This window comes from Salarias fasciatus, chromosome 7 (genome assembly GCF_902148845.1).
Source record: "Salarias fasciatus chromosome 7, fSalaFa1.1, whole genome shotgun sequence".
Taxonomy (NCBI): Eukaryota; Metazoa; Chordata; class Actinopteri; order Blenniiformes; family Blenniidae; genus Salarias; species Salarias fasciatus.
This window is the reverse complement of record NC_043751.1, coordinates 31,252,855-31,274,311: the sequence shown is the minus strand read 5'-3', so window position 1 is coordinate 31,274,311 and position 21,457 is coordinate 31,252,855. Positions and strand designations below refer to the sequence as shown.

Here is a 21,457-nt window from a genome sequence, read left to right as displayed (position 1 = left end):
GTGTGAGCAGCAGCTCATGCTACCAAGACAGACTGCAGAAACAGGAAGTATTAAGACAGCCTTACTGATAAAACCATCCTGCATGATTTTTAATGAAAACTCCACAAAATCAGAGCAACAATTTCAGTTAAGTGAAAAGAACAGATCTTGTTGGTGATGGAGAACATTCTGACAACGATGTGATCAAATCAACCGGAGCTCAGTTTAAAATCAAACTCTAACCTGAACCATGGAAGGTCTATCTTCACAGGATCAGGAGGTCCAGCTCCAAAACCAGCCCCACCAGGGACAGTGGGTGACGGGTCCCAAGGAAACAACAGAGGCTGCAACAAACCATGTGACCCAGGAGACCGACCAGTCTGACTTGACGATAACAGAGTCACTGATGGCACAGGACTCGACGTGTCTTCACTGACCTACTGACTGACACCAGACGACACCTGAAAGACCTGGACAGAGACCCTGAGGACGAGGACGGACAAGCCTCACAGGAGGTCTGATAAGCCGTTGTGTAGATCGGGTTGTGATATTCAGTCAGGCCTGATCACCCTGCTGGTTATCACAATCCTGGCCGTCACACTCACTTTGTGGTGGGAGGCCCAGAAGCATGAGAGAAGAATACCAAACAAATAAAATATGACATTATGACATTTGGAGCCTGAATAATCTAAGGGGAGACTAGTTTGAACATTGGACTCTGTATTGGCTGAAAAAGGTGGAGGAGCAGCATGTTTGGAACAGTCTGCTGCTCATGTTTTCCAAACAACTCCTGATAAGTTTCTCACAAAGGCCTTCGAAGGTCTGAGCTCAGTGTCAGAGCGACTGGCTGAACACTCTGGCGTTAATAATTCTCAAAGGGGGGAGAAAACCTTTAGGAAGAAGAAATCATATATTCTCCCTCTGTTGGAGCCGCTCACTGTAGTTACAGTGGTGGAGACTCTCAGCAGGTGCTGCTGTGTCCCTCATACCAAAGCACTCTGCATTAGATGCATCGATTCGGCCTTGACTAAAAGTTACACTCGAAATCCACCACCACCTTTTCAAATGACTAAAAATTGCCCCACTGATGTCTCCCTCTGAGCCCGGAGGTCCTGACATTGAAGAAGACGACTACCTGGACCAGGACCAGGACCTGGACCAGGACCAAGTGGACCACTGGAGGATCCATGGCGATATCGGGATGAAGAGGATGAAGAGGACGACACCGTCTGATGAAGATCACCTCCCCGCCCCTCCCCAATTGAGTATAACATTTGTTGCGTTGCTACTGCTAAAACATATCTACATATATTCTCGCTGCACACACGTAGAAACTTCGGAACTTTGATTTTTTGAGCTTGATTATTTAGGATGATTTTTAGGGTAAAATTGTATTTTTCTTTTAGGATGATTTTTAAATTAATTTTTAGAATGATTAATTTTTTGGGATGATTTTTATGATGATTTATAGGTTGATTAATAAATGGGTTGATTCAGTTACACACTTTCTCTTTTTCTTTTTTCTGTCTTCTTTCCTTCAAACTCGATTAAGTTTGATTCAGTGATTCATATATTGATTTACAAAAGGGATATAAACAGTAGAAAGGAAAATCAGAAAAATGTACAATTAAAATAAAGCTAGAGTTACGGTTTAAAACGTAAATTAATTACAATATTAGATATATTATGTTTTCTTGGAAAAACAACACAAAAAATAATTAAAAATAATCATAAAAAGGAAAAAAAATAATAATCATAAAATGGGAAAAATCAATCACCGGATCGGTAGAATCAGTAAATAATAGCAATACAAATCACATAGTTATTAGAGAACAGATCTTACTTGGAATGATTGGGAAACTACATATGATAATGTTAAGACTAAGATAATTTTTGGACACTTGTAATGATTAAAAATGATTAGCATTAAAGTCTTTAATATAAGTTTTAATTTCATATATTAACATTAGAAAATAGCTTGCATGCTTATTGTTTCATATAAACAAAATTGTGCAAATTGCTGGAGCTGTGATCTGTGGTAATTCAGGGTTCAGAGCTCCTGAGGAAAGGTTTTCCGTCAGTACGGAGGTAGACAGGCCCAGATCAGTGAAGGGACGCTTGCTGTTTTTTCTCTTTTGTTTTTACCTTCTTATTTTTATCCTTTTAAATTTTTCTCTTTTCATCTTCTTTCCCTACACATGCATATTTACATACGCGTCCGGCAATGAAGAACGCTTGCTGCTCTTAACTGCCTTTTCAACACGCTTACACATAGTCGCATATGTCTTGGGATGGTAAAGGATCCTGTCTGAGATCGGAATGTACCGAGAGGGGGCGGGGCTACGTCATAGAGGATTGATGACAGGCTATTTTACCTACCTCGGCATACACATTGCCACTCACACACACATACGCACTCACACACAATCACACACGTTCATTTTTTGGTGATATGATGAAATCATATCAAAGGGGGGAACTGTTAGGGATATACTTTAATTGGCACTACTACTATGGAATAATTGTATTAACTGTATATTAGGCCTTTCCTGAGAGAAGTACACCAAGGTTATAAGATGCTCTGCTAAGGTGTAAACATACCCACACGTTCCGGAGAAACCAACACACACTCACTAGTGTTCCAAAACATACCGGATAAGGATGTCAGCTCTTGGTTGGCAGCTGACATCAATACCAAATTGTCCAATTGCGAACAAAGTCCAACCTATCTGTCGGGGCAGGCCCAGCCCAGAAGAACATGGAATAAAAACTCTGATTCATCAACAATCAGGATCCTTTCGGGGCGAAATACTTTGTATCGTTCCCTGTAAGGTCCAGCGCTGAACATTACATTTGGCTATACTTAAATAAATGGTAATAATCTGAAGTCAGTTGTTTTGGCATTCTTTATACCAAGCATAGAATAAAAGAACCGGGTGGAGTCAGCGGGACGGAAGTCCTGGCTCCAACACAAACTCCCATGATGCATTGCGGCACTACCGTCATCATTGTTAAATTCTTCAAAGAGCCTGTTTCCTTTATGCTGTGACCAACACTAACCATGCCGATGTGGTGTCCTGACCCTACTAAGAATGAATTTTAGTCACCATGAAATGTTGCCTGTATCGAGGTTTTTCATCCTGCTAACCCGCCGTCCAACTGGTCCAGGCATGTTGTGTGGCGAGAGGGAACTTAAAATTGTGAAGTCAACGTTGACAAAATCAAATCATCAAGCCAAGTTTGTTAAGTTGTAACAACTTGAATTTTGTTTTAAACCCATCAACAATGAATTTTGAGTTCAAACTGCAAGCAAAATTAAGTTGATGTAATTAAGAACATAACAACTTTTTCATAACTTGGAAAAAAATAGGTTTGGAACTTCGAAAGTTTATCAAAATCAACTAATTACAATTTTTTTACTTGGATCCATGTATTAAATCAAGTGGTGTCAGAAGCTCCTCTGAGTGCCCTGAGTGCAGGTTTAGCTGAGCAGCAGCAGGATTCACTAAAAATCCAAGTCTTTATAATACATTTAGATACATCACTAGCACAGTTTAGCACAATATCCTTCTGATACCCTGAAGTCTTTTACAGACAGTGAGGACAGAGATGCAGTAGATTCCCACAAAGACGACACGACAGTGGATCAGTTAGAAAAGCTTTATTTTCTTCTTCAGAATGGAGTGTGGTTGAAATGAATCAGAAAGAGTTCAGCCTCAGCGCCTCAAACTGCCATCATTTAAAAACCAAAAGCAGAACTTTAATTTACACCAGATCCATGTTACAAACTTCAGGCTTTAGCGTAATCAAAGAACCTTCTTAATTTAAAATTTAACGAGTTCCTGAAGAGATCCAGCCGTCAGCACAGCAGTAAATTCATGCACAGCAAAAATGATCAGTTGCCGATAGAAAGAATTCAGCTGATCTGCTGTAAACACAAAATAATCTAAAGATAAATATACATTAAGTTTCATAACGCGTTGTTTTCCTCAGAGGCCATCACTGAGAAAAATTTAGCTCTGCACAAAATAATTTATGGAATTTCTTTCTCACAGCTGATCACAATATTTAATAATAATAATGACATAGAATGATGATAAATAATAATAAAAGCTTAAGCAGCGGGAAAAATCAGTTTGGCGTCAGAACTATGAGGAGGGAGATGCAGAGACTTCCTTTTGGAACCATTCTAAGACGGTCTGCTTGTTTTCCTTGAGCCACTCGATGTTTCCTTTGGTTCTCTCGATGGACTGTTCCAAGGCCAGCGTCCCGGAGCCGAAACCCACCTCAGCGTGATCCGCCTTAAACTGCTCCAGCTGCAAGACACAAACCGAGACAAGAGCCATGTGGTCATGAGGATCGTACAGCATTACAGCAGCTCTGCACTGCAAACAGGGATCTGCACGGCTCACATCCTCACGGCGATGTTAGTCTACCAAACCTGGACCATGACAGAACCCTGTGTGCTGGAAGATGCTCTATGATATGGATGTTAGTGGAGAAAGATGCTCTTTTGAAAGCAGATTCACAAATTTATGATGAAAAAAAGCAGAAACAAAATGAAAGAGAAAGTCTAACCTGGTGGAGCTCGTACTCGGTAGAAAAGCGCTCGGTGACGCCGTTGATGAGGTTGGAGAAGGAGAAGGACCCGCCTCCGTACCTGTGGGTTCAAACAAAGCCGTCAGCGCAAACAGAGGCGGAGTGAAGCGTCCCGAGCTGCACCTTCCACCCTGGACTCACTGGGAGAAGATGTAGGGCCACCGAGCCCTGATGAAGTCCCACGCCAGGTTCTGGCCGACCACGTTTTCGGCGATGTAGATGATGGTTGAGGTTGCATCTTGCTTGCGGATCAGGGTGGGGTTGAGTGTGTACTCCAGGTACCTGAACGGGTGGAGCAGAGCGAGGGGGGGGTGGGTGTTGGTCCCAGTCGGAGTCGGCCGCGGTTCGCCGGAGCGACCGAGGCTCACCTGTTGAGCAGCCAGGACTCCTTGGTGCACGTCAGCGCGTAACGGATCTTTTCTGCCTCAGTGGCGATCGTGGCCTTCTGGAACTGCCCCCAAGCGAAGTCCCACACGTCGACGCCTCCGGCCGCGATGGCGTTGCAGTACACAGTGGTGCGCAGGTTGGGACGGATTCTGCGGAACCACAACACAGAGGTTTTTTTTTAAAACCCCTGAAAGCCACACCCCCTCTCGGAGGTGGGAAAGGAGACGACAGCCTTTGTGTTTTCATGCTGCATGACTTTTTTTTGATCTTCAGAACACCTTCAGAAAACCAGTACTATCCTGGATTTGGATGATTACGCTGAAGACTTGTGAGAAAATGAAATCAGGCCCCTGAAGACCTGATACTAAGTTTATTCCCTCTTCTAGAGATGTGAGCTAAGACTTGGTCCTGGACCGGAGGACCCTCAGGTGAACCCTCACAACGGAGCATCCTGCCTCACTTGTTAACGCCGGTGGCCATCCAGTCTTTGAACAATGTGCTGGCGAGGTTTTGGCACTCGGTCAGACCGGTCCTGCAGGCCAGGCTGAAGGCGTTGACCTGGGTGTACCTGGAAGAAGGAAGACGAGTGTTTGTACAGGATTCCTGAGCTCTGGAACCATCATGTGACATGTTGCTGGTGTGTACTCACTGGTTCTGGTGTCCAACAGCGTCTGCTGTGTAGCCAGCAGTGGCGTTGTTGTAGTGTGTGAATAGATTTTGGACCTGTCTCTGCAGGTATTTCTGAAAAGAAATGGTATTAAACGTGAGCACCGCGATAGTTGAAGTGGTTCCCCGATGTTCTCCTGCAGGCTGACGGAGGCGTACCTGCATCGGGCCGAAGACCTCCGAGCGATCGAACATGAGGAAGAAGAACTCCAGGTTGTTGATGGCCGACTTCCATGGCATGTACGCCATCTCTCCTGTCAGGTACTTGGTGGTGCTGAGGGCTCGGACCGTGGGGATGATCTTTGCTCTGCGGGGAGGAGAGCGTGGAGGTGAACAGGACGTCCAGCGTTTCCACATCTTTGGTCATGCTCAGGAGAAACAGGCCGTCACAGCTGCATACTGTACATCTACACAAACCTAACGGACCTTAAAAATGCCCCGACCCTGAGATTCTCCAGTACTGTCCAGTATTAAAGTTATTCCGTATCTCTTTTGGGGAGGGCTGACCACGGACGGAGCCGCAAACCGGATTCTAACACCTCTGAGGTAGTTTGAAGTCTCATGAAGGGCTTTTCTTTTTGATTGGCTTTTGGTTGATTTGCCTTTTGTCGGCGTTGTTTCTTGCTTTGTGGTCATTTTATGTTTCTTTGCGGTTGTTTCTTGCCTTTTATGATTTTTTTTGGCCTCGTTTACCTGACGATGTTTCAGGTGAAACCACACTGTTTGCGTTTCCGTTTCACAAAAGTTTCATTTTGAAAACAATGCCACTTTCATGTTGGGCCACAAGTGGGTGCTGTTACCTGCCGTTCTCTACTCTAAACATGAACAGTGGGAGAACACGGAGAACAAAACGCAGTAAAAAATGAGCAAGTTGGATTGTTATTATGGTGACTGTTAACTCTAAAACTACCAAGTCCAGGAGAATCTATGGACCGGTACCAGGACCAGGACCAGGAGAATCTGTGGACCGGTACCAGGACCAGGACCAGGAGAATCTGTGGACCGGTACCAGGACCAGGACCAGGAGAATCTGTGGACTGGTACCAGGCCGTGGTGCTGATGCGCAGCAGGCTAGCTGCTAGCTGCAGCAGCAGGGATGAATTTGTGCTCCTCTCGACTCGTCATGACTCACCTGGCCAGGTTGAAGGCGTCGTCCACTAATTGAGCTCTGTTGATCACAGGAATGGCCTTTGGAAAGTAAGAAAACACACACACACACACACACACACACACACACACACACACACACACGGATCAGCGCCTGGGATCAGCCATGTTGTTCATGAGGAATGGCCAAACTTTGATCATAATAATTTGCCCTGGGCTGAAATAATTAAACTTTTTACACATTTACTTAAGTGCGCACATGCACACGCTCCAGACGCCATCGCCATGTAAACAGACACCCAAGAACCCCCCAAAGTTTTGTGTTTTCACTTGAAATTGTTGCCATGTAAACGGCCCCTTAGCTTAATCGACATGATCTCAGCATCCTCAGTCGTGATTGTCGGGCAGTTCAGCTGCTTTTACCTCGTGATTGTTGCTGAGGGTGTTCAGCAGGCGGTCCCAGTTCCCGTCATCGTAGTTCACTCGGTAGTAACCCGACATGTTGAGGTTCAGCAGCACCCAGTCACTCCCGCCAAGCTTCATCTCTGGTTTGGTTTCTGTGGGGAAACGAGAGGAGGCCCGTTATTCAGGAGGCTTCATCTGGACTGCTTCGCTCTGGTTCTGAGGTTTCACTCCCTGCTGTGAACCCGTCGGCCTCTAGGCTGCATCACTTTCCCTGACCAGTAAACCAGCTGTTTGCATACTGATATCAGGACGGTTTAGATTAGACAGCAGGAGATAAGACACAATAAAATGTTTAAAGATCAGACACCAAGTAAATCTCCCCCCCAGAACTGCCACCTTAACATGGTGGGGGAGTTTGAGAGCCTGCATGATCCCAGGAACTATGTTGCTGGGGGCTTTAAGCCCCTGGTAGGGTCTCCCATGGCACACAGGTCCTGGGTGACGGGTGAAGAATGAGAGCAGTTCAAAAGCCCTGATGAGAAGGGAGAAAACGAAGGCCGTGACGTCGCCCGGTATGGCGTAGCCGGGGCCCCACCCAGGAGCCAGGCCGGGTGGCCGGGCCTTTGCCCACGGGTCCCGGCCGGGCTCAGCCCAAAGAGGCGACGTGGGCCTGATGTCTGGCAACACTGTTTACAGTGGAGGAGGGGAGCTGCTGCCCTCAACGGGGGAGATTATCAGACGGTGGAACGAAGACTTCAAGAACCTTCTCAATCCTATCGCCACGTCTTCTGTGGAGGAAGCAGAGGCCGAGGTCTCAGAGGTGGACTCGTCCATCACCCAAGCTGAGGTCTCCGAGGTGGTTGGTCAGCTCCTCGGTCTCAAGGCACCGGGGGTGGACGAGGTCCACTCTGAGTACCTTCACGGCCGATGCACACTGGATGCGGTTCGTCTCCGGTCCGGTATACCGCAGCACTGTGGTTCACACCGCCTGCGGTGTCTCTGCAGTCCGCTGGAGAAGGTTGCCAGATCTGTCACTATCCCTCGTAAACAATATGAAACCCATTTTACTCAACAGAAAGCAGCCCAAACCGCGTCTCGGTTGAAAATGCACGTTAAAACCGTATTTGTATGATAAAGAACTTGTCTTAAACACATAATCATTTCATCAACCCATCCGACGTGTTCTAAAAAGACGCGTGATTTGGCAGAAACCCGCCCAATCTGGCAACACAGAGCAGCTCCAGTTATAGAGCTGTTTTGAGCCATTTTGGGGTCATTTCACTTTCCTGCAGTGACGAAGTACAAAACCCTTCATTCTTCTAAAGCGTATAATGACTACATCATGTTGTTTGTTCTGTATTCTACCAGAAGAAGTAAAAAAATAGAATATTAAGGCAAAAATACGACACAGGTTTTATTTTGAAGTCACTTATTTTGGAACACGTATTGCGTTTCCTTTTGGCACCTGACTTGCTTCTGTCTGAATTGACACGGTAGGGCTGCAGCGTCCGGAAAAATAGGATCCTTGCGGAAAGAGACCGGAGCTCCACAGAGGCTCCGGAGCCGGACCGGAGCCGGACCGCATCCAGTGTGCATCGGGGGTGAGTCTCTGGATGTGCAGGACTGTCTTGGTTAGCACGTCTCTGCAACATTGCATGGCGGTCAGGGACAGGGCCTCTGGACTGGCAGACCGGGGTGGTGGTCCCTCTGTTTAAAAAGGGGAACCGGAGGGTGTGCTCCAACTATAGGGGGTTCACACTCCTCAGCCTCCCTGGGAAAGTCTGTTCCAGCGTACTGGAGAGGAGGATTCGACCTGTAGTCAAACCTCGGATCCAGGAAGGACAATGCGGTTTTCGTCCTGGTCGTGGAGGACTGGACCAGCTCTAGACCCTCCATAGGGTTCTCAAGGGCTTGTGGGAGTTCGCCCGACCAGTTCACATGTGTTTTGTGAATTTGGAGAAGGCATTCCACTGCGTCCCTCGGGGTGTCCTGTGGGGGCTTCTTTGGGAGTACAAAGTCCGGGGCCCCATGTTGAGGGCCGTCCAGTCTGTGTATAACTGAAGCAGCAGTCTGGTGCGCATTGCCGGCACTAAGTCGGACCTGTTCCCGGTGCATGTTGGACTCTGGCAGGACTGAACTTTGTCACCGGTTCTGTTCTTCATTTTTATGGACAGAATTCTTCGGCAGAGCCAGGGTCTGGAGGGGGTCTGGTTTGGTAGCCACAGGATTTCGATCAGAAGATCAAAAATTGAGTTTTTGCGTCTTTATTTTCAGTTCTGTTTGAACTTAAAGGTGCATTAAGGAGTTTGCACGTTTTATGTGAAACAGCGCCCCCTGCAGGCCTTGGGCGTAATGCAGCTTAGTGAAAAACTTGTCCTGTGGCTTCCGTGCACGGAGGAGGGGGACTCCTTCCTCGCTCGTTTAGCAGCGCTCCAGTAAGATGTCAGTGTCTTCTCCCTGGTGGAGTCTGTGTGGAGCTGTGGCAGTGCTAGAAGCCAGTCTGTTCTGACTTTCTGGACGATCCTGCTCAGTTGTTGCTCACTAAGCATCTGGCGGAGTAATGGCGGACAAAACGAAACTCAAGGAGCCGGAGCGCGCATTACATCATTCCTTTCAAATTCTCCTCAAAAAAACTCTGGAGCCGGACCGGCACTGTGACTTTCAAGTGACAGTTTAGCCTGTTAGAGGTTCTGGTAATGAATATGTCAGGGCACATTGTACACATCATTAAAAATGTGTAGCATATTTATGGTGGAAAATAAGTATTTTTAAGGTTGTAAAACTGCTTAATGCACCTTTAAAACTCAAGACACCAAGACAGAAAAAGATGAAGTGTGAAGGCTTAACCTTGTGGGGTCCACTGTTGCCCTCTGTTTGGTTGTCTCGTACCCACAAATGTATGTCAGTGTTGTGTAAAAGAGTTTTAAATATGCTTTCATTATAACTTCTGTACCTGATTCTTCTCTCAACCACTCCATCGGCTGTTCGGCTCCGTTCTTCTGCCACTTGATGGGAACGATCCACTTGTACCTGCAGCAGAGACATTTGGTTCAGCGTGATTTGCAATGCTATGAAATCACATCAAATCACATCACATCACATCAAATCACGTAACGGCACATCATGTCATTCCATGTCACGTCTTGTCACGTCTTGTCACGCCATGTTGCATCATGTCACATTATTCTTAAAAACCCAAACTGTGATGCTGGAGAGCCTAAAAACTACAGGCCCACATCAAAACTTCTGTTAGTATAAAAAATCCTGGGATCCTGAAGTGGTGGCTAACCAGTTAACTTCATTTCTGCAGCAGCACAATCTATAAGACAATCACCAATCAGGGTTTCAGGGTTTGGAAGGATTCACTGCACTGACGCCGCTCTGTTGAGAGTTTCCAGAGACACTCCGCTCGCTGCAGTCCTGGTCTGACTGGACTGGGAGCTGCAGACCGCTCTGTACCGGCTGAGCAGCCTGAACCTGGGATGGGGTTCTCAGGGTCTGGCCTCTAGTGGATCTCCTGACTTGTGGAGTTGCTCAAGGTTCTGTTTTGGGCCCCGTGCTTTTCTGGGTGCCCTTGTTGCCTCTTGGTCAGCTGATAGGCAGTTTTTAAAGATGTGTCGCTGACGACATGCAGCTGTGTTGTTCTTTAATTGATTCCAAGTTTCATTTTTTATCTGTGCTCCTGGAATGTGAGACAGACTCTCCTCAAACTACCTGCAGATAAATTAAAAGGAAAAACAGAAAGTTTGATCATTGCCCTTGACAAGAGGATCCCCAGATTAGAACCCGTCTTGGTTCTCTGGGTTCCTCCATCAAACCCTCAGAAATCTCAGGGAATCAGCTCAGCTGACCAAAAATTGTTTGTAGTGTAGCATGTGTGTGTGTGTGTGTGTGTTTTCATACTCGAAGGGGGACTCAGTGGTAATTTCAGAGTCGGGGTTGAGCAGGAAATGCTTCTGGGTCACGATGCCGGTCGTGGTGTCGACGGTGACCACGGGGAATCCCATCTGCAGCACCCAGGTGTTCATGATGTCCGTGACGTTGAACGGGAGGTTGAACTCAAGGTCCTGCACGGCCTACACACACACACACACACACACACACACACACACACACACACACACACACACACACACACACAAACCATCACACAGACAGAACGTCCTCTCGTTCCTTCATTTCTTCTGTCGTCATTTTGTGTTCATGAAGCATTTCTTGTCTGCTGTCAGCGGCTGCAGTCCGGTTGCTGCGTGAAGGAGTGTTTCTCTTTGTGTTTTTGGTCATTCTTGGGCTGTTGAGTCACGTTGTGATCTTTGTGTGTTACAGACGAGTTGTGTTGTGTCCCTTGGAGTGACTTTGGATGTTTTTGGCCATTTTGTGTTTGTTTGTTGGTTGCTGTGTCTCTTTGTATGTTGCTGTATGTGCTGCTGGTCGTTTTCACATGTCTTCCATTTTGAGTCTCGTCATTGTGGCGTCTCGTCTCTTTGGAGTCACGTTCTGTTACTCAGAGGTGTTTCTGTCATTTTGTGTCACATTATTTGTGGTTTATGTCTTTCAATCAATACTTTGGATGCTTTTCATCATTTTGTTGGTACTTGTGATCTTGTTGTGTCTCATGTTGTGTGTGCTACTTGTCATTTTTTTGTGTGTATTTGAGATATAATGCACTTTTCCCCCCATTTGTGTTTCTTGTAGTGGCATTGTGTTTGTTCGTGGTGGTCTTGTGCTGGCAGGAGGTGCTGACGGAGGCCTGAGCTCTGCAGAGACGCCGTCGTACCTGCTCCAGGTGGTTCCACAGGTCGGTGTAGACGGTGTTCCCGAACGCAAATTGTTGTAGGTACGTCTGCAGAACAGAGAAGAGAGACGGTTAACGCACTCAGACTCTCCTGAACCGCCTCTCACTGCCGCTGTCGGCCTCACCTGCAGCCCCTTGAGGAAAACAGGCTCAGTCAAGAAGTCCGACAGCATCCTGAGGACCGACGCCCCCTGTGGGCACAAAGACACATTACAGAAGACACATTACTGTCAAATTCAAGCTTTTCTTTCAAAAATGTCAAGTCAAATTTATTTATATAGCACATTTACAAACGGCATAGCCGTGCCAAAGTGCTTCACACAAGTGCAGACAATAAAAGCAATCATAAAAGGTGAAAAGACAAAAATTAATACACAATCATTAAAACACATCCTAGCTGAAGGTCAAAGCAAAGAGGTGGGTCTTCAGCAGCGATTTAAAAATTCCCACGGACTCGGCTGCTCGGATGTGGGGGGGGGTTAACCTAGGGTTTTTAACCTGGACCCGGGAACGGCGAGACGGCGTTGGTCAGCCGACCGTAACGCTCTGGAAGAGTTGAGGGGGCGGAGAAGATCGGCCAGGTAAGGTGGGGCAAGATGGTGAAGTGATTTAAAAACTGTTTAGAGGATTTTGAAATCAATGCGGTAGCGGACGGGGAGCCGGTGAAGGGAAGCGAGAACCGGGGTGATGTGAGCGTGTTTTCTGGTGGAGGTGAGGAGTCGAGCGGCGGAGTTCTGGACGAGCTGCAGTCGGTGAAGTTGGGTTTTATCAATACCGGTGTAAAGACTATTGCAATAATCCAAGTGAGAGGTGACAAAGGCGAGCATGGCTGCTCTGACCCTGCCTGGGGAAGGTACGCTTTAATTTTGGCCACGGTCCTCAGGTTGAAAAAACTTCTTTTGATGACTGCGCTGATCTTGGTGTTCTGTTCGTATGAACTTCCATGTTCTCCACTGTTAATGTTCAGTGTGTGTGTGCGCGCGCGCGTTTTTCTATACTTGTGAGGACCAAATGTCCCCACAAGGATAGGAAAACCTGCCCGATGTGCCTTGTGGGACCTTTTTCCGGTCCTAATGAGGGAAACAGTGTTTTCTTGACCATGTTGTTGTTACTGAAAACAGTAAAAGGTCAAAACATTTCTTTAGGGTTCGGCTGTGTGGTGGTCTGGGTTAGGGTCAGGGTAAGGGTCAGGGTCAGGGGCTAGTAAATGCATTATGTCAATGAGTGTCCTCACAAGGATAGAAATACAAAACTGTGTGTGTGTGTGTGTTCTCGTATTTCTATCCTTGTTGGGGCCAAATGTCCCCACATGGATAGCAAAACGTGGAACGACGTGCCTTGTGGGGACCTTTTTCCGGTCCTAAGTAGGAGAAACAGTGTTTTCTTGACCATGTTGTTGTTACTGAAAAAAGTAAAAGTGCAAAAACATTTCTTTAGGGTTAGGCTTTGTTGTGGTGTGGGTTAGGGTTAGGGTTAGGGTTAGGGTTAGGGGCTAGACATGAATGGGAGTCAATGGAAGGTCCCCACAAGGATAGAAATACGAGACTGTATGTGTGTGTGTGTGTGTGTGTGTGTGTGTGTGTGTGTGTGTGTGTGTGGTTTCATTGCAGATTCTTTCAGTGTCTCATGAGCTTCTCTTGTTGAGTTTAACTTTGTGTGTTTTGTTTTTCATGGTTTTGTGTTTTTCTTGGTGGTCCTGCTGTTTCTTTGCCGCCTCTTTCACGTTGTGGTCACGATGTCGCGTCACACAGACAGACTGCAGCTGACGGTCGGGTGTCGCTTCACGCCTCGTGTGACGAACTGCCGGTTTCTTTGGCGCTTGGCGTTCTCACCTTGCTGTAGGAGATGGCGTCGAACAGCTCGCTGATCTGTGCTGGTTTCTGGATGGCGTCCTCTGGGGATGACAGGGGATGAGACGAGGCCAGGGCGTCCACGGCGAACACGCGGTGAATGTCGTTCAGCACGATGAGGTCTTTCTGCAAACAGACGAAGACACTCAGACCGGCTTTATGTTCCAGGGTTCTTGTTCCAGCAGTGAAGTAAAGTTTACATTCACTTCTTCATTACTGGCTGCCAGCAGGACAGAGACAGCCATTATAGTCCCTCATCTGTCCCGCTAACATTAGCCGCTAGCAGGAAGTCTCACCAGGCCCCAGTCGGGTTCGGCGTTGTCTGCTCCCAAATACTCCACGTAAGACGCGAAGCCTTCGTTCAGCCACAAGTCGTTCCACCATCGGAGGGTCACCAGGTTACCGAACCACTGCAGGGGTCAAAGGACACGTCAAGCAACAGGAAGAGTTGGAAGAGGCCGGCTTCACCTCGCCCTAACGACCAGACTCAACACTTTGCTTGAACAGCTGAAGAAAATCCTGGAATTTCTCAGCTGTTGGACTAATAAAGTAAAACCTAAACTTAACCCTGAGCCGATTCCATCGTGTTTCCAGGGACTCAAATCCTGACCTGAACTTCTTCTCTTCCATATTGAAACAACTGTCTCCAGATTTTCACTCCATGATAATCTACTTCCTGTTTGGTTCTGCTGGACACGTCAGGGATGCTTTTGGTCTGCCCTGATGTGACTCCGGTGGATTGTGAGACCAGCTGCCGGGGTTCAACCCTCACCATGTGGGCCAGCTCGTGGGCGATGATGGTCGCGATGCGCTCCTTGTTGCTGTTGGACGAGAACTCGGGGTCGTAGAGCAGCGCCGTCTCTCTGTAGGTGATCAGACCCCAGTTCTCCATGGCGCCGGCGTTGAAGTCCGGCAGAGCGATCTGGTCTGCACCCAGACACAAGTAAAAAAACCACACCTTAAAATACTCCAGTCACACTCTGGAAATCGTTTTCAAGTTTTCAAGTGCTGCGCTATCTTAACGAGGTGAAAGGTTCTGAAGGGTTTTGAATGTGTCAATATGCAGCTGCTGCTCGGGTGAGACGGTAAGGCTGATCTAGAACCTCTGAATCGCCTCCACTCAGTCCCTCCAGGATGTTCTGTGATAGTCGTTCACCTCCTCAACACCAGGGGGCGTCGGAGGATCGGTTGAATCTCGTCACAGTGAGCAGGTGGAGCTCAAAGATGGACGGTGACGTGAATCTGAGCCAGCTGCGAGCAACAAGCTAGCTTCCTGCACGGTGTGGTCCAGGCTGTCGGAGGAGGTCCAAAGAATGGCCACAACTTGCTGCCCCGCCCCCCCGAGCATCGCCTTGAGTTTAACCCCAACAAAGTGGACATTTACCACGCCACCATCTGGATCACGTGGAGATTCTTAACGCCGCCCATGATTTAGCAAAGGACCAGTTTTAAACAACATCGTGTTTCTGACAGTCTGTTGAAACATCTTAACAAAGGCTTTAATGATGTATTTAAAAAAAACATACTGACGGAGTTCAGGGCAGGAAAGATGGAAGTGAAATGTTTTTCAAAATAAAACTGGTTGCAGAATTAAAAGAAATTTGAAAGTACTCTTTCAAATTAAAAGCTTTTTCTTCTCTCTTCGGTGCCAAATGATCCATGGACTTGTTGTTCGGTGTAATCATCGCCACATTAGAGCTGATAAAGGTGATTTGCTCAAAAGATTGTTTTATTGAACGGAATTCTGTTAAAATACGACATCGATAAGGAGCAGTGATTGAAATGTTGGTACCAATAAATTCTTAACGATGCCCATCAACAATAAAAAGTACATTTTCACCATAAAGTGAGGACAGGATGGAGTGATCCTTGAATTCCAAACGTCAGCATTCCCACGACTCACACCCATCGTAAACCGGAAAACTACCTGACTCCTCCGCCGAGATTAAAGCCTGATTGAGGCAAATAGCTTTTAGATATCCAGACAGAAATGGCACTGAGTCAATTCCAAAGTCCCGGGACGTTTCAAAGCCTCACTGAATGAGAGGGCTTGTTCGGTATGATCGCTCCGGACAGAAGTTTGGAACTTTCACAGCGACCAGCCTTCATCCAGCTTTGAAATCTGAGCAGACTCTCAGTGAAAACCAGAGTGGAGTTCCAGCTGGAGGAACAGGAGGCCGACAGCAGAACAACCGAGGAGCACGGCGGGTTAATCTTTGATCTGTTATGTGGGGAAAAACACAACGCTTCCGCTGAGTGGAACAGTGTGGAGCGCAGTGTGATTTTTATGGCTCTTTATCGGACCCTTCAGTCCATAAAAGCACAGATTGGAGAGAACCATAAAGACAAGGCGAGCACAGCGAGCATGAAGTGATGAGGGCTGAGGATCCGTCTCATGTCTCATGACGCTCTGAAGAAACCTCAGTTCTTATTGTCCTGAGCACTACTGAGCATGTGCAGAACTACTGTTTGCTACAGGCATGGAATGCAGGACCAGGACCAGGACCAGGACCAGCACTTCAGCCATCTACACGGAGCCGGAGCGTTTCTAGAAAATGTTTTTTTCCCCCATTTCCATGGAGACAGAGTCGGCACTGTTTTCAGAAAGTTGCGTTTTCAGTGTCATGTAAACGGACGCCCACCTGGTGGGGTAAAGGGGCCCTCGGACTCTGAGATACGATCACCTGATTCGGACGGAGCGCCTCTGCTTTGCATTTTCACACTGAACTTAAACAGGCAGATCAACCAAGCAGAATAAAAGCTGGAGGAACTCAGACGGGCTAAACTTCCAACAAGAAGACAGCGAAAACTGATCGAAGTGTAAATAAGTCGTGAGCTGGACTCACCAGATTTGGGCAGAGGGTAGCTGGAGTTGTAATAATTCTCAAAGAACTTCAGGATGGGTCCAGTTATTTTCAGGGCGTAGTCTCCCTGACCAGCGTCAATCGCCGGTTTGCGGGCGTAGATCTTGATCTGAAAACAGACATAAACCAGGCGATGAGCGACGGCTGCCTCCGCTGGAAGGGGGGCCGTCTCTCAATCGGACCGAGCTCTGAATTACCGTAACGTCGTCCACGGTGTCGGTGATGTTTCCGAACTCACTGACGATGAAGGCCAGCAGGTACGTGGACATCTTCGGAGTCCGCTCGAAAACCGTCCTCATCACGCTGTTGCCCTCGATGGTTTCAGGAGAGGATGCTGGAGAACAAGAAAACCAACTCGTCAGACAAACCTCAAACTTCGCTGCTCAGTGTCGGCGTTCTCAGTCAGGTTCACGGAGTTAGCTCAACCTCACAGAAGCTGAAGGGGACGACCCCGATCCGGGAACTCACAGATCTCCTTGCCGTTGGACAGAGCCACGGTCCCAGCGTCGTGGATCAGAGTGATGTCAAATGTGGCTTTCAAGGCCGGCTCGTCGAAGCAGGGAAACGCCTTCCTGGCGTCCGTCGGCTGCATCTGAGTGGTGGCTATGACCCTGACGGGGATCGGAAACGTCAGAGAGGCAGAAACCAGGCGACAGAGAGACAACTTTACGCTCAACAAAATGACCGGGTGGCAGAACGGGCAATAACCTGAGGAGTCTGGCCTTTCTAAACCTAATGAAGCCAATGGCACGATGACTAGAGATGCACCAGTAATCAGAGTTTGCAAGTAGCTAAAGGTTAGTAGTGAAGTTATTCTTAAAAAAAAAAACCAAAGTGCTATTGAGCATGCTTAGTAATAAAAGTGTAATAAATTATGACATTATTTGTTGTTTGTTAGATTCATTCCACAATCATTAATGTATGAATTAGACAACCTTCCACTTGAATAAAAGATGATCTTTGTGCGGTTTTTGTTCAGGATTATGAAAAGTATAATTACTTCTGCTGCGTTATCGTGGCAATGACAAGTTATCTTGTCATTAGTTTGATTACATTTTGAAAAGCTGTATTTATTACACTGTTGGTTTCTACGAAGTCTCCTCCCTCATATCTAATCAACTGACTTGACCTGATAACATTTGGATAGTCTTTTTGAGTAGATACCAGATTAAAGATGGATCAAGCTAACATCAAAGCTAAAAGAAGTGAAACACAGGTTTCAGTAGGTTTTTCTAAAAGAGTATTATTGTTCACTTACTTTTTCTGTCCATTCTCAACGTACTCGCTCCTGTAGAAGCCCCCCAGGTCATCGGCCAGCTCTCCTGTGAATGTGGTGGTCAAGCGGTATTCGGCGTTTTTGGTTAGTTTCCTGTCCAGAGTCAGGACCAGGTACTGGGTCTCGGTCTGCAGCCTTGACTCAGTGATGGTGGGAGCCGTGTCTGCGCCGGACACCACGGTGAGCTCCGCCCACTCTCCGCCCGCCTTGCTGGTGTAGTTCAGCTTGTTGGAGTGGATGAGGATGAGGTCGGTCTCCTCTTTGCAATGGAAGTCCACGGAGGATTCACCTGAAACGCCAGGAGAGAGAGAGTCAACACGGCGAGCGCCCCCACCAGACCAGGCTCACATGCACAGAACCAGCTGCCGTCAGGGCCGAGGAACCACAGGGTTCTGCTGCAGGTTCCTCCTGTTGTTAAACTAATCCTGGATGTCCCAGGTGAAGTGGAGGCTGCTCTGAACCAGCTACAGGCGTTCTTCAGACGTACCCGGCATTGATCTGTGGAAGTTAGTCAGATAACTTTTGTTTCCCGCATGACTGATGTGTGGGATGTGCTGGTCAAGCCAGTCTACTGAAAAAGAGGCTTCAGACCACTTAACTTCCAGGACTTTGCAGGATTTGCGAGACAAAAATTTTGGATGAGAACGGTTGTTCTTTTAGCATTGTCTGTTTCCTGTTGCCACATGCCATACTGATGAGCAGTAATGAGTCTGGACCCTGTGGTTTGGGAACAACTCCAATCATAAGCCGGTCTACACAATCAACAATGGGTCCAAACTGGGTCCAAAGCAGTGCCAAGCAGACAGAAGTCAGTCTGAAGTAAGGGATAAAAAATATTATTCAGAACTGTTTCAAAATGTATCAGAAACAAACAAATGGCCAAGTAAGATTAAGAATCTTAAACTGCTTTAAAAAACCAGTGCAAAACCAGTTCCTACCGATCCATCCTAAATCCCAGAGAACGGAACAACAGTCAGAAACTGCTTCAGACCACTTTTCAAGTCTTGTTGGGGACGTCAGGATGTCCCTGAACTCATGAAAGTGTCCAGTTTTTATTCTTTTCTTGGGATTTTTTCAGCTGACTGCTGGTTTGCAGTGTTTTACTGTTAATTAATCCCAGTCTGATCTCATCGGGATGAACGGGAAACAAAGCTGGATTTAATCAGTTCCTCAGAAAATCATGTCATATTATTTTTATTTATTTGTCCTGAAAGACTTTCAAAAGAAACATTGTTTTGAATCAATATTTTATTTAAATGATTCTGAGTTATGTCTGTGGCTACATCTGACAGCAAAGATCATTTCAGGCCTGATAAAGTCAATTTTTATTTAAATATATTAAAAATCAAAAGAAAATTGCATGAACTTTGAGGATCATTTAGACATTGTAGGTTTTAAAACCCAGTTCAAAGCCTGACAGAAAAGAGTCCGAATCAATCAGTTTTACCTCGGAAGCTGTAAATGGATTTCCATCGCTTAAGCAATGCACTCATTCATCCACACACACACACACACACACACACACACACACACACACACACACACACACACACACACACACACACACACACACACACACACACGGAGGCGGCAGCCATGCAAGGCGCTCAGTCCATCGATGGAAGCAGTTTAGGTTCCGTGTTTTGCTCAGGGACACATTGGGGTTAGTTTGGGAATCAAACCTGCAACCTTCAGATGGTCTGAGCTTAGCCCAGAGCCAGTCTGAGTGATGTTTAAAGATGCACGCCATGACGGCGGTCCTCACCTGTGAAGATGTAGAGCCCAGTTCCCTCCTGTGCTTTGAGCCGGGGGTGCAGGGTCACGCTGTAGTGGGTGGGCTCCAGGCTCTTGGGCAGTCGGTACTGGTCCCAGGGTTCGTTGGAGGGGGCCGCCGTGGTGACGGGGCGGTTGCTGGTGACGGGGGGATTGGTGGTGACGGGGCGGTTGCTGGTGACGGGGGGATTGGTGGTGACGGGGCGGTTGCTGGTGACGGGGGGCTTGGTGGTGGTGGTGGTCCCCGTCCCTCCATTCGTCCCTCCATTCGTGTTCCTGTTCATTTCCTGAGCGTAGACCACCGACAGGGCGATGATGGTGGCCAAGGCCCCCAACCCCAGCACGATGAACACGACGGCCAATGCCTTGCTGACGTAGAAGCCTTGCTTACCCATGATGCCAATCTGCCCGTGACTGGATGGGATGCAGCGCTGCAGGTGAGGCTGCAGTATATGAAGCCACAGGTGGTGTGACTCCGCCCACTCACTGCTACTCATTAACTTTAGGAAGGCTCAGAGGACACACACACACACACACACACACACACACACACACACACACACACACACACACACACACACACACACACTCTCAAACTGAGTCATTCTGGTTTACAACTGCTTTATTACATGATCACCTTTTCCTAAACCTAGCTACTCTTCAAGTTTATATTGACTTGTATTCTATTTAAAATATGTTTTATAAACTTTTCTTTCCGCTACTGCAGTTTTCAATATTTTTTTTTTCATTAGAATGTAAAGTATTAGATATTTTACATTTCAATGCATTACAAACCTCTCTGTACTTTTCTTATTTTTTCTTATTTCAATTTTTTACATCAAATATTCAATTATAAAAAGTTACAGAATATAGAGTTTTATTGTAATTTATTTTTATTAGTTTGTTCCTATCATTTTCCATCATTACTGAAGTAATATCATTCAAATAATTGTAAACTGGATGAACACCACAGACATGGGGGTACACTTGTCTTCTGATCTTGGTGTGATTCAACAAACAAACTGACGGCAAACTAAGGACTGATCACACAGCATCCAAAGTTCTTTTTTTTTTTATTTTTTTTTTTATCCCTTGTCCTGTTCGGCAGCTGGGGCGTGCAATATTGTATGATTGTAGCCTTTTACTATCCGAACAGATTTTAATGTTAGCAGCAGGACGAGACTGAGTCTCCTCCTGCTGCTGCCTTTATTTAAAGCTGGCATCCGGCATGGCTGCCGGACAGGACCGGGACGGAAACGCTCAGAGAGCAGGGACAGAAAGAGAGAAAGATAAAGAATCATCCAAAGTTCAATTAAAGACCGACATACTACCAGAGCGTGCGGTGGTGTTGCAGTCAGGGCCAGCAGTGACAAAATCTAGTCAGTGATACGGTCACTCAGCGTTACACAACCCAACAGCAGCGTCCAGCTTTGATCCAGGGCTAGCAGTGAAACTGCTGCTGGCCCCAGCAGAGGGACGGAGCTACGATAACCATCCGTATTCTGGATTAAGGTGCATACTGAACAAGTATGACACCAGGCACATTTCACAATGACCTTTAAATGCTGGAGAAGAAAAAAATATTTTTGACAGGACTAGCAGTGCTAGCTCTATTGCCCCTGAATGCACACCACTGCTTAATACCAACTGAAGACTGGCCCAATACCGACCAACCACGAAAAGACTAAGCTAATCACAACCAAAATCTAACTTAATACCAACCAAAGAATAGTGCAATACCAACAAAAGGCTGGCC

At 46.8% G+C, this 21,457-nt stretch overlaps 1 protein-coding gene across 1 annotated transcript; it reads right to left on the bottom strand.

Annotated features, from left to right (window-relative positions):
- Window positions 1–3,890: 3,890 nt before the first annotated feature.
- On the bottom strand, window positions 3,891–20,096 carry LOC115391770 (aminopeptidase Ey-like). The gene is made up of 21 exons (XM_030096115.1): window positions 19,694–20,096; window positions 17,911–18,217; window positions 17,100–17,263; window positions 16,850–16,986; window positions 16,635–16,761; window positions 14,561–14,715; window positions 14,085–14,198; window positions 13,771–13,914; window positions 12,064–12,129; window positions 11,921–11,986; window positions 11,047–11,219; window positions 10,097–10,173; window positions 7,162–7,295; window positions 6,764–6,819; window positions 5,791–5,938; window positions 5,615–5,706; window positions 5,426–5,533; window positions 4,947–5,114; window positions 4,720–4,860; window positions 4,558–4,639; window positions 3,891–4,295 (listed from the first exon to the last, which is right to left on the bottom strand). The coding sequence occupies exons 1-21, from the start codon at window positions 20,094–20,096 to the stop codon at window positions 4,128–4,130; spliced, it is 3,030 nt and encodes a 1,009-aa protein (XP_029951975.1). The 3' UTR covers window positions 3,891–4,127.
- Between the last annotated feature and the right edge of the window lie 1,361 nt (window positions 20,097–21,457).

Bases quoted from the DNA above. Each gene is read 5' to 3' on its own strand.
- LOC115391770 (XM_030096115.1), bottom strand. From the start codon at position 20,096: ATGGGTAAGCAAGGCTTCTACGTCAGCAAGGCATTGGCCGTCGTGTTC. The intron at 14,199-14,560 runs GTGAGGGTTGAA...TGACCCCTGCAG, and splicing joins CCCACGAGCTGGCCCACATG to TGGTTCGGTAACCTGGTGAC. The intron at 4,296-4,557 runs GTTAGACTTTCT...TGTGTCTTGCAG, and splicing joins CCGAGTACGAGCTCCACCAG to CTGGAGCAGTTTAAGGCGGA.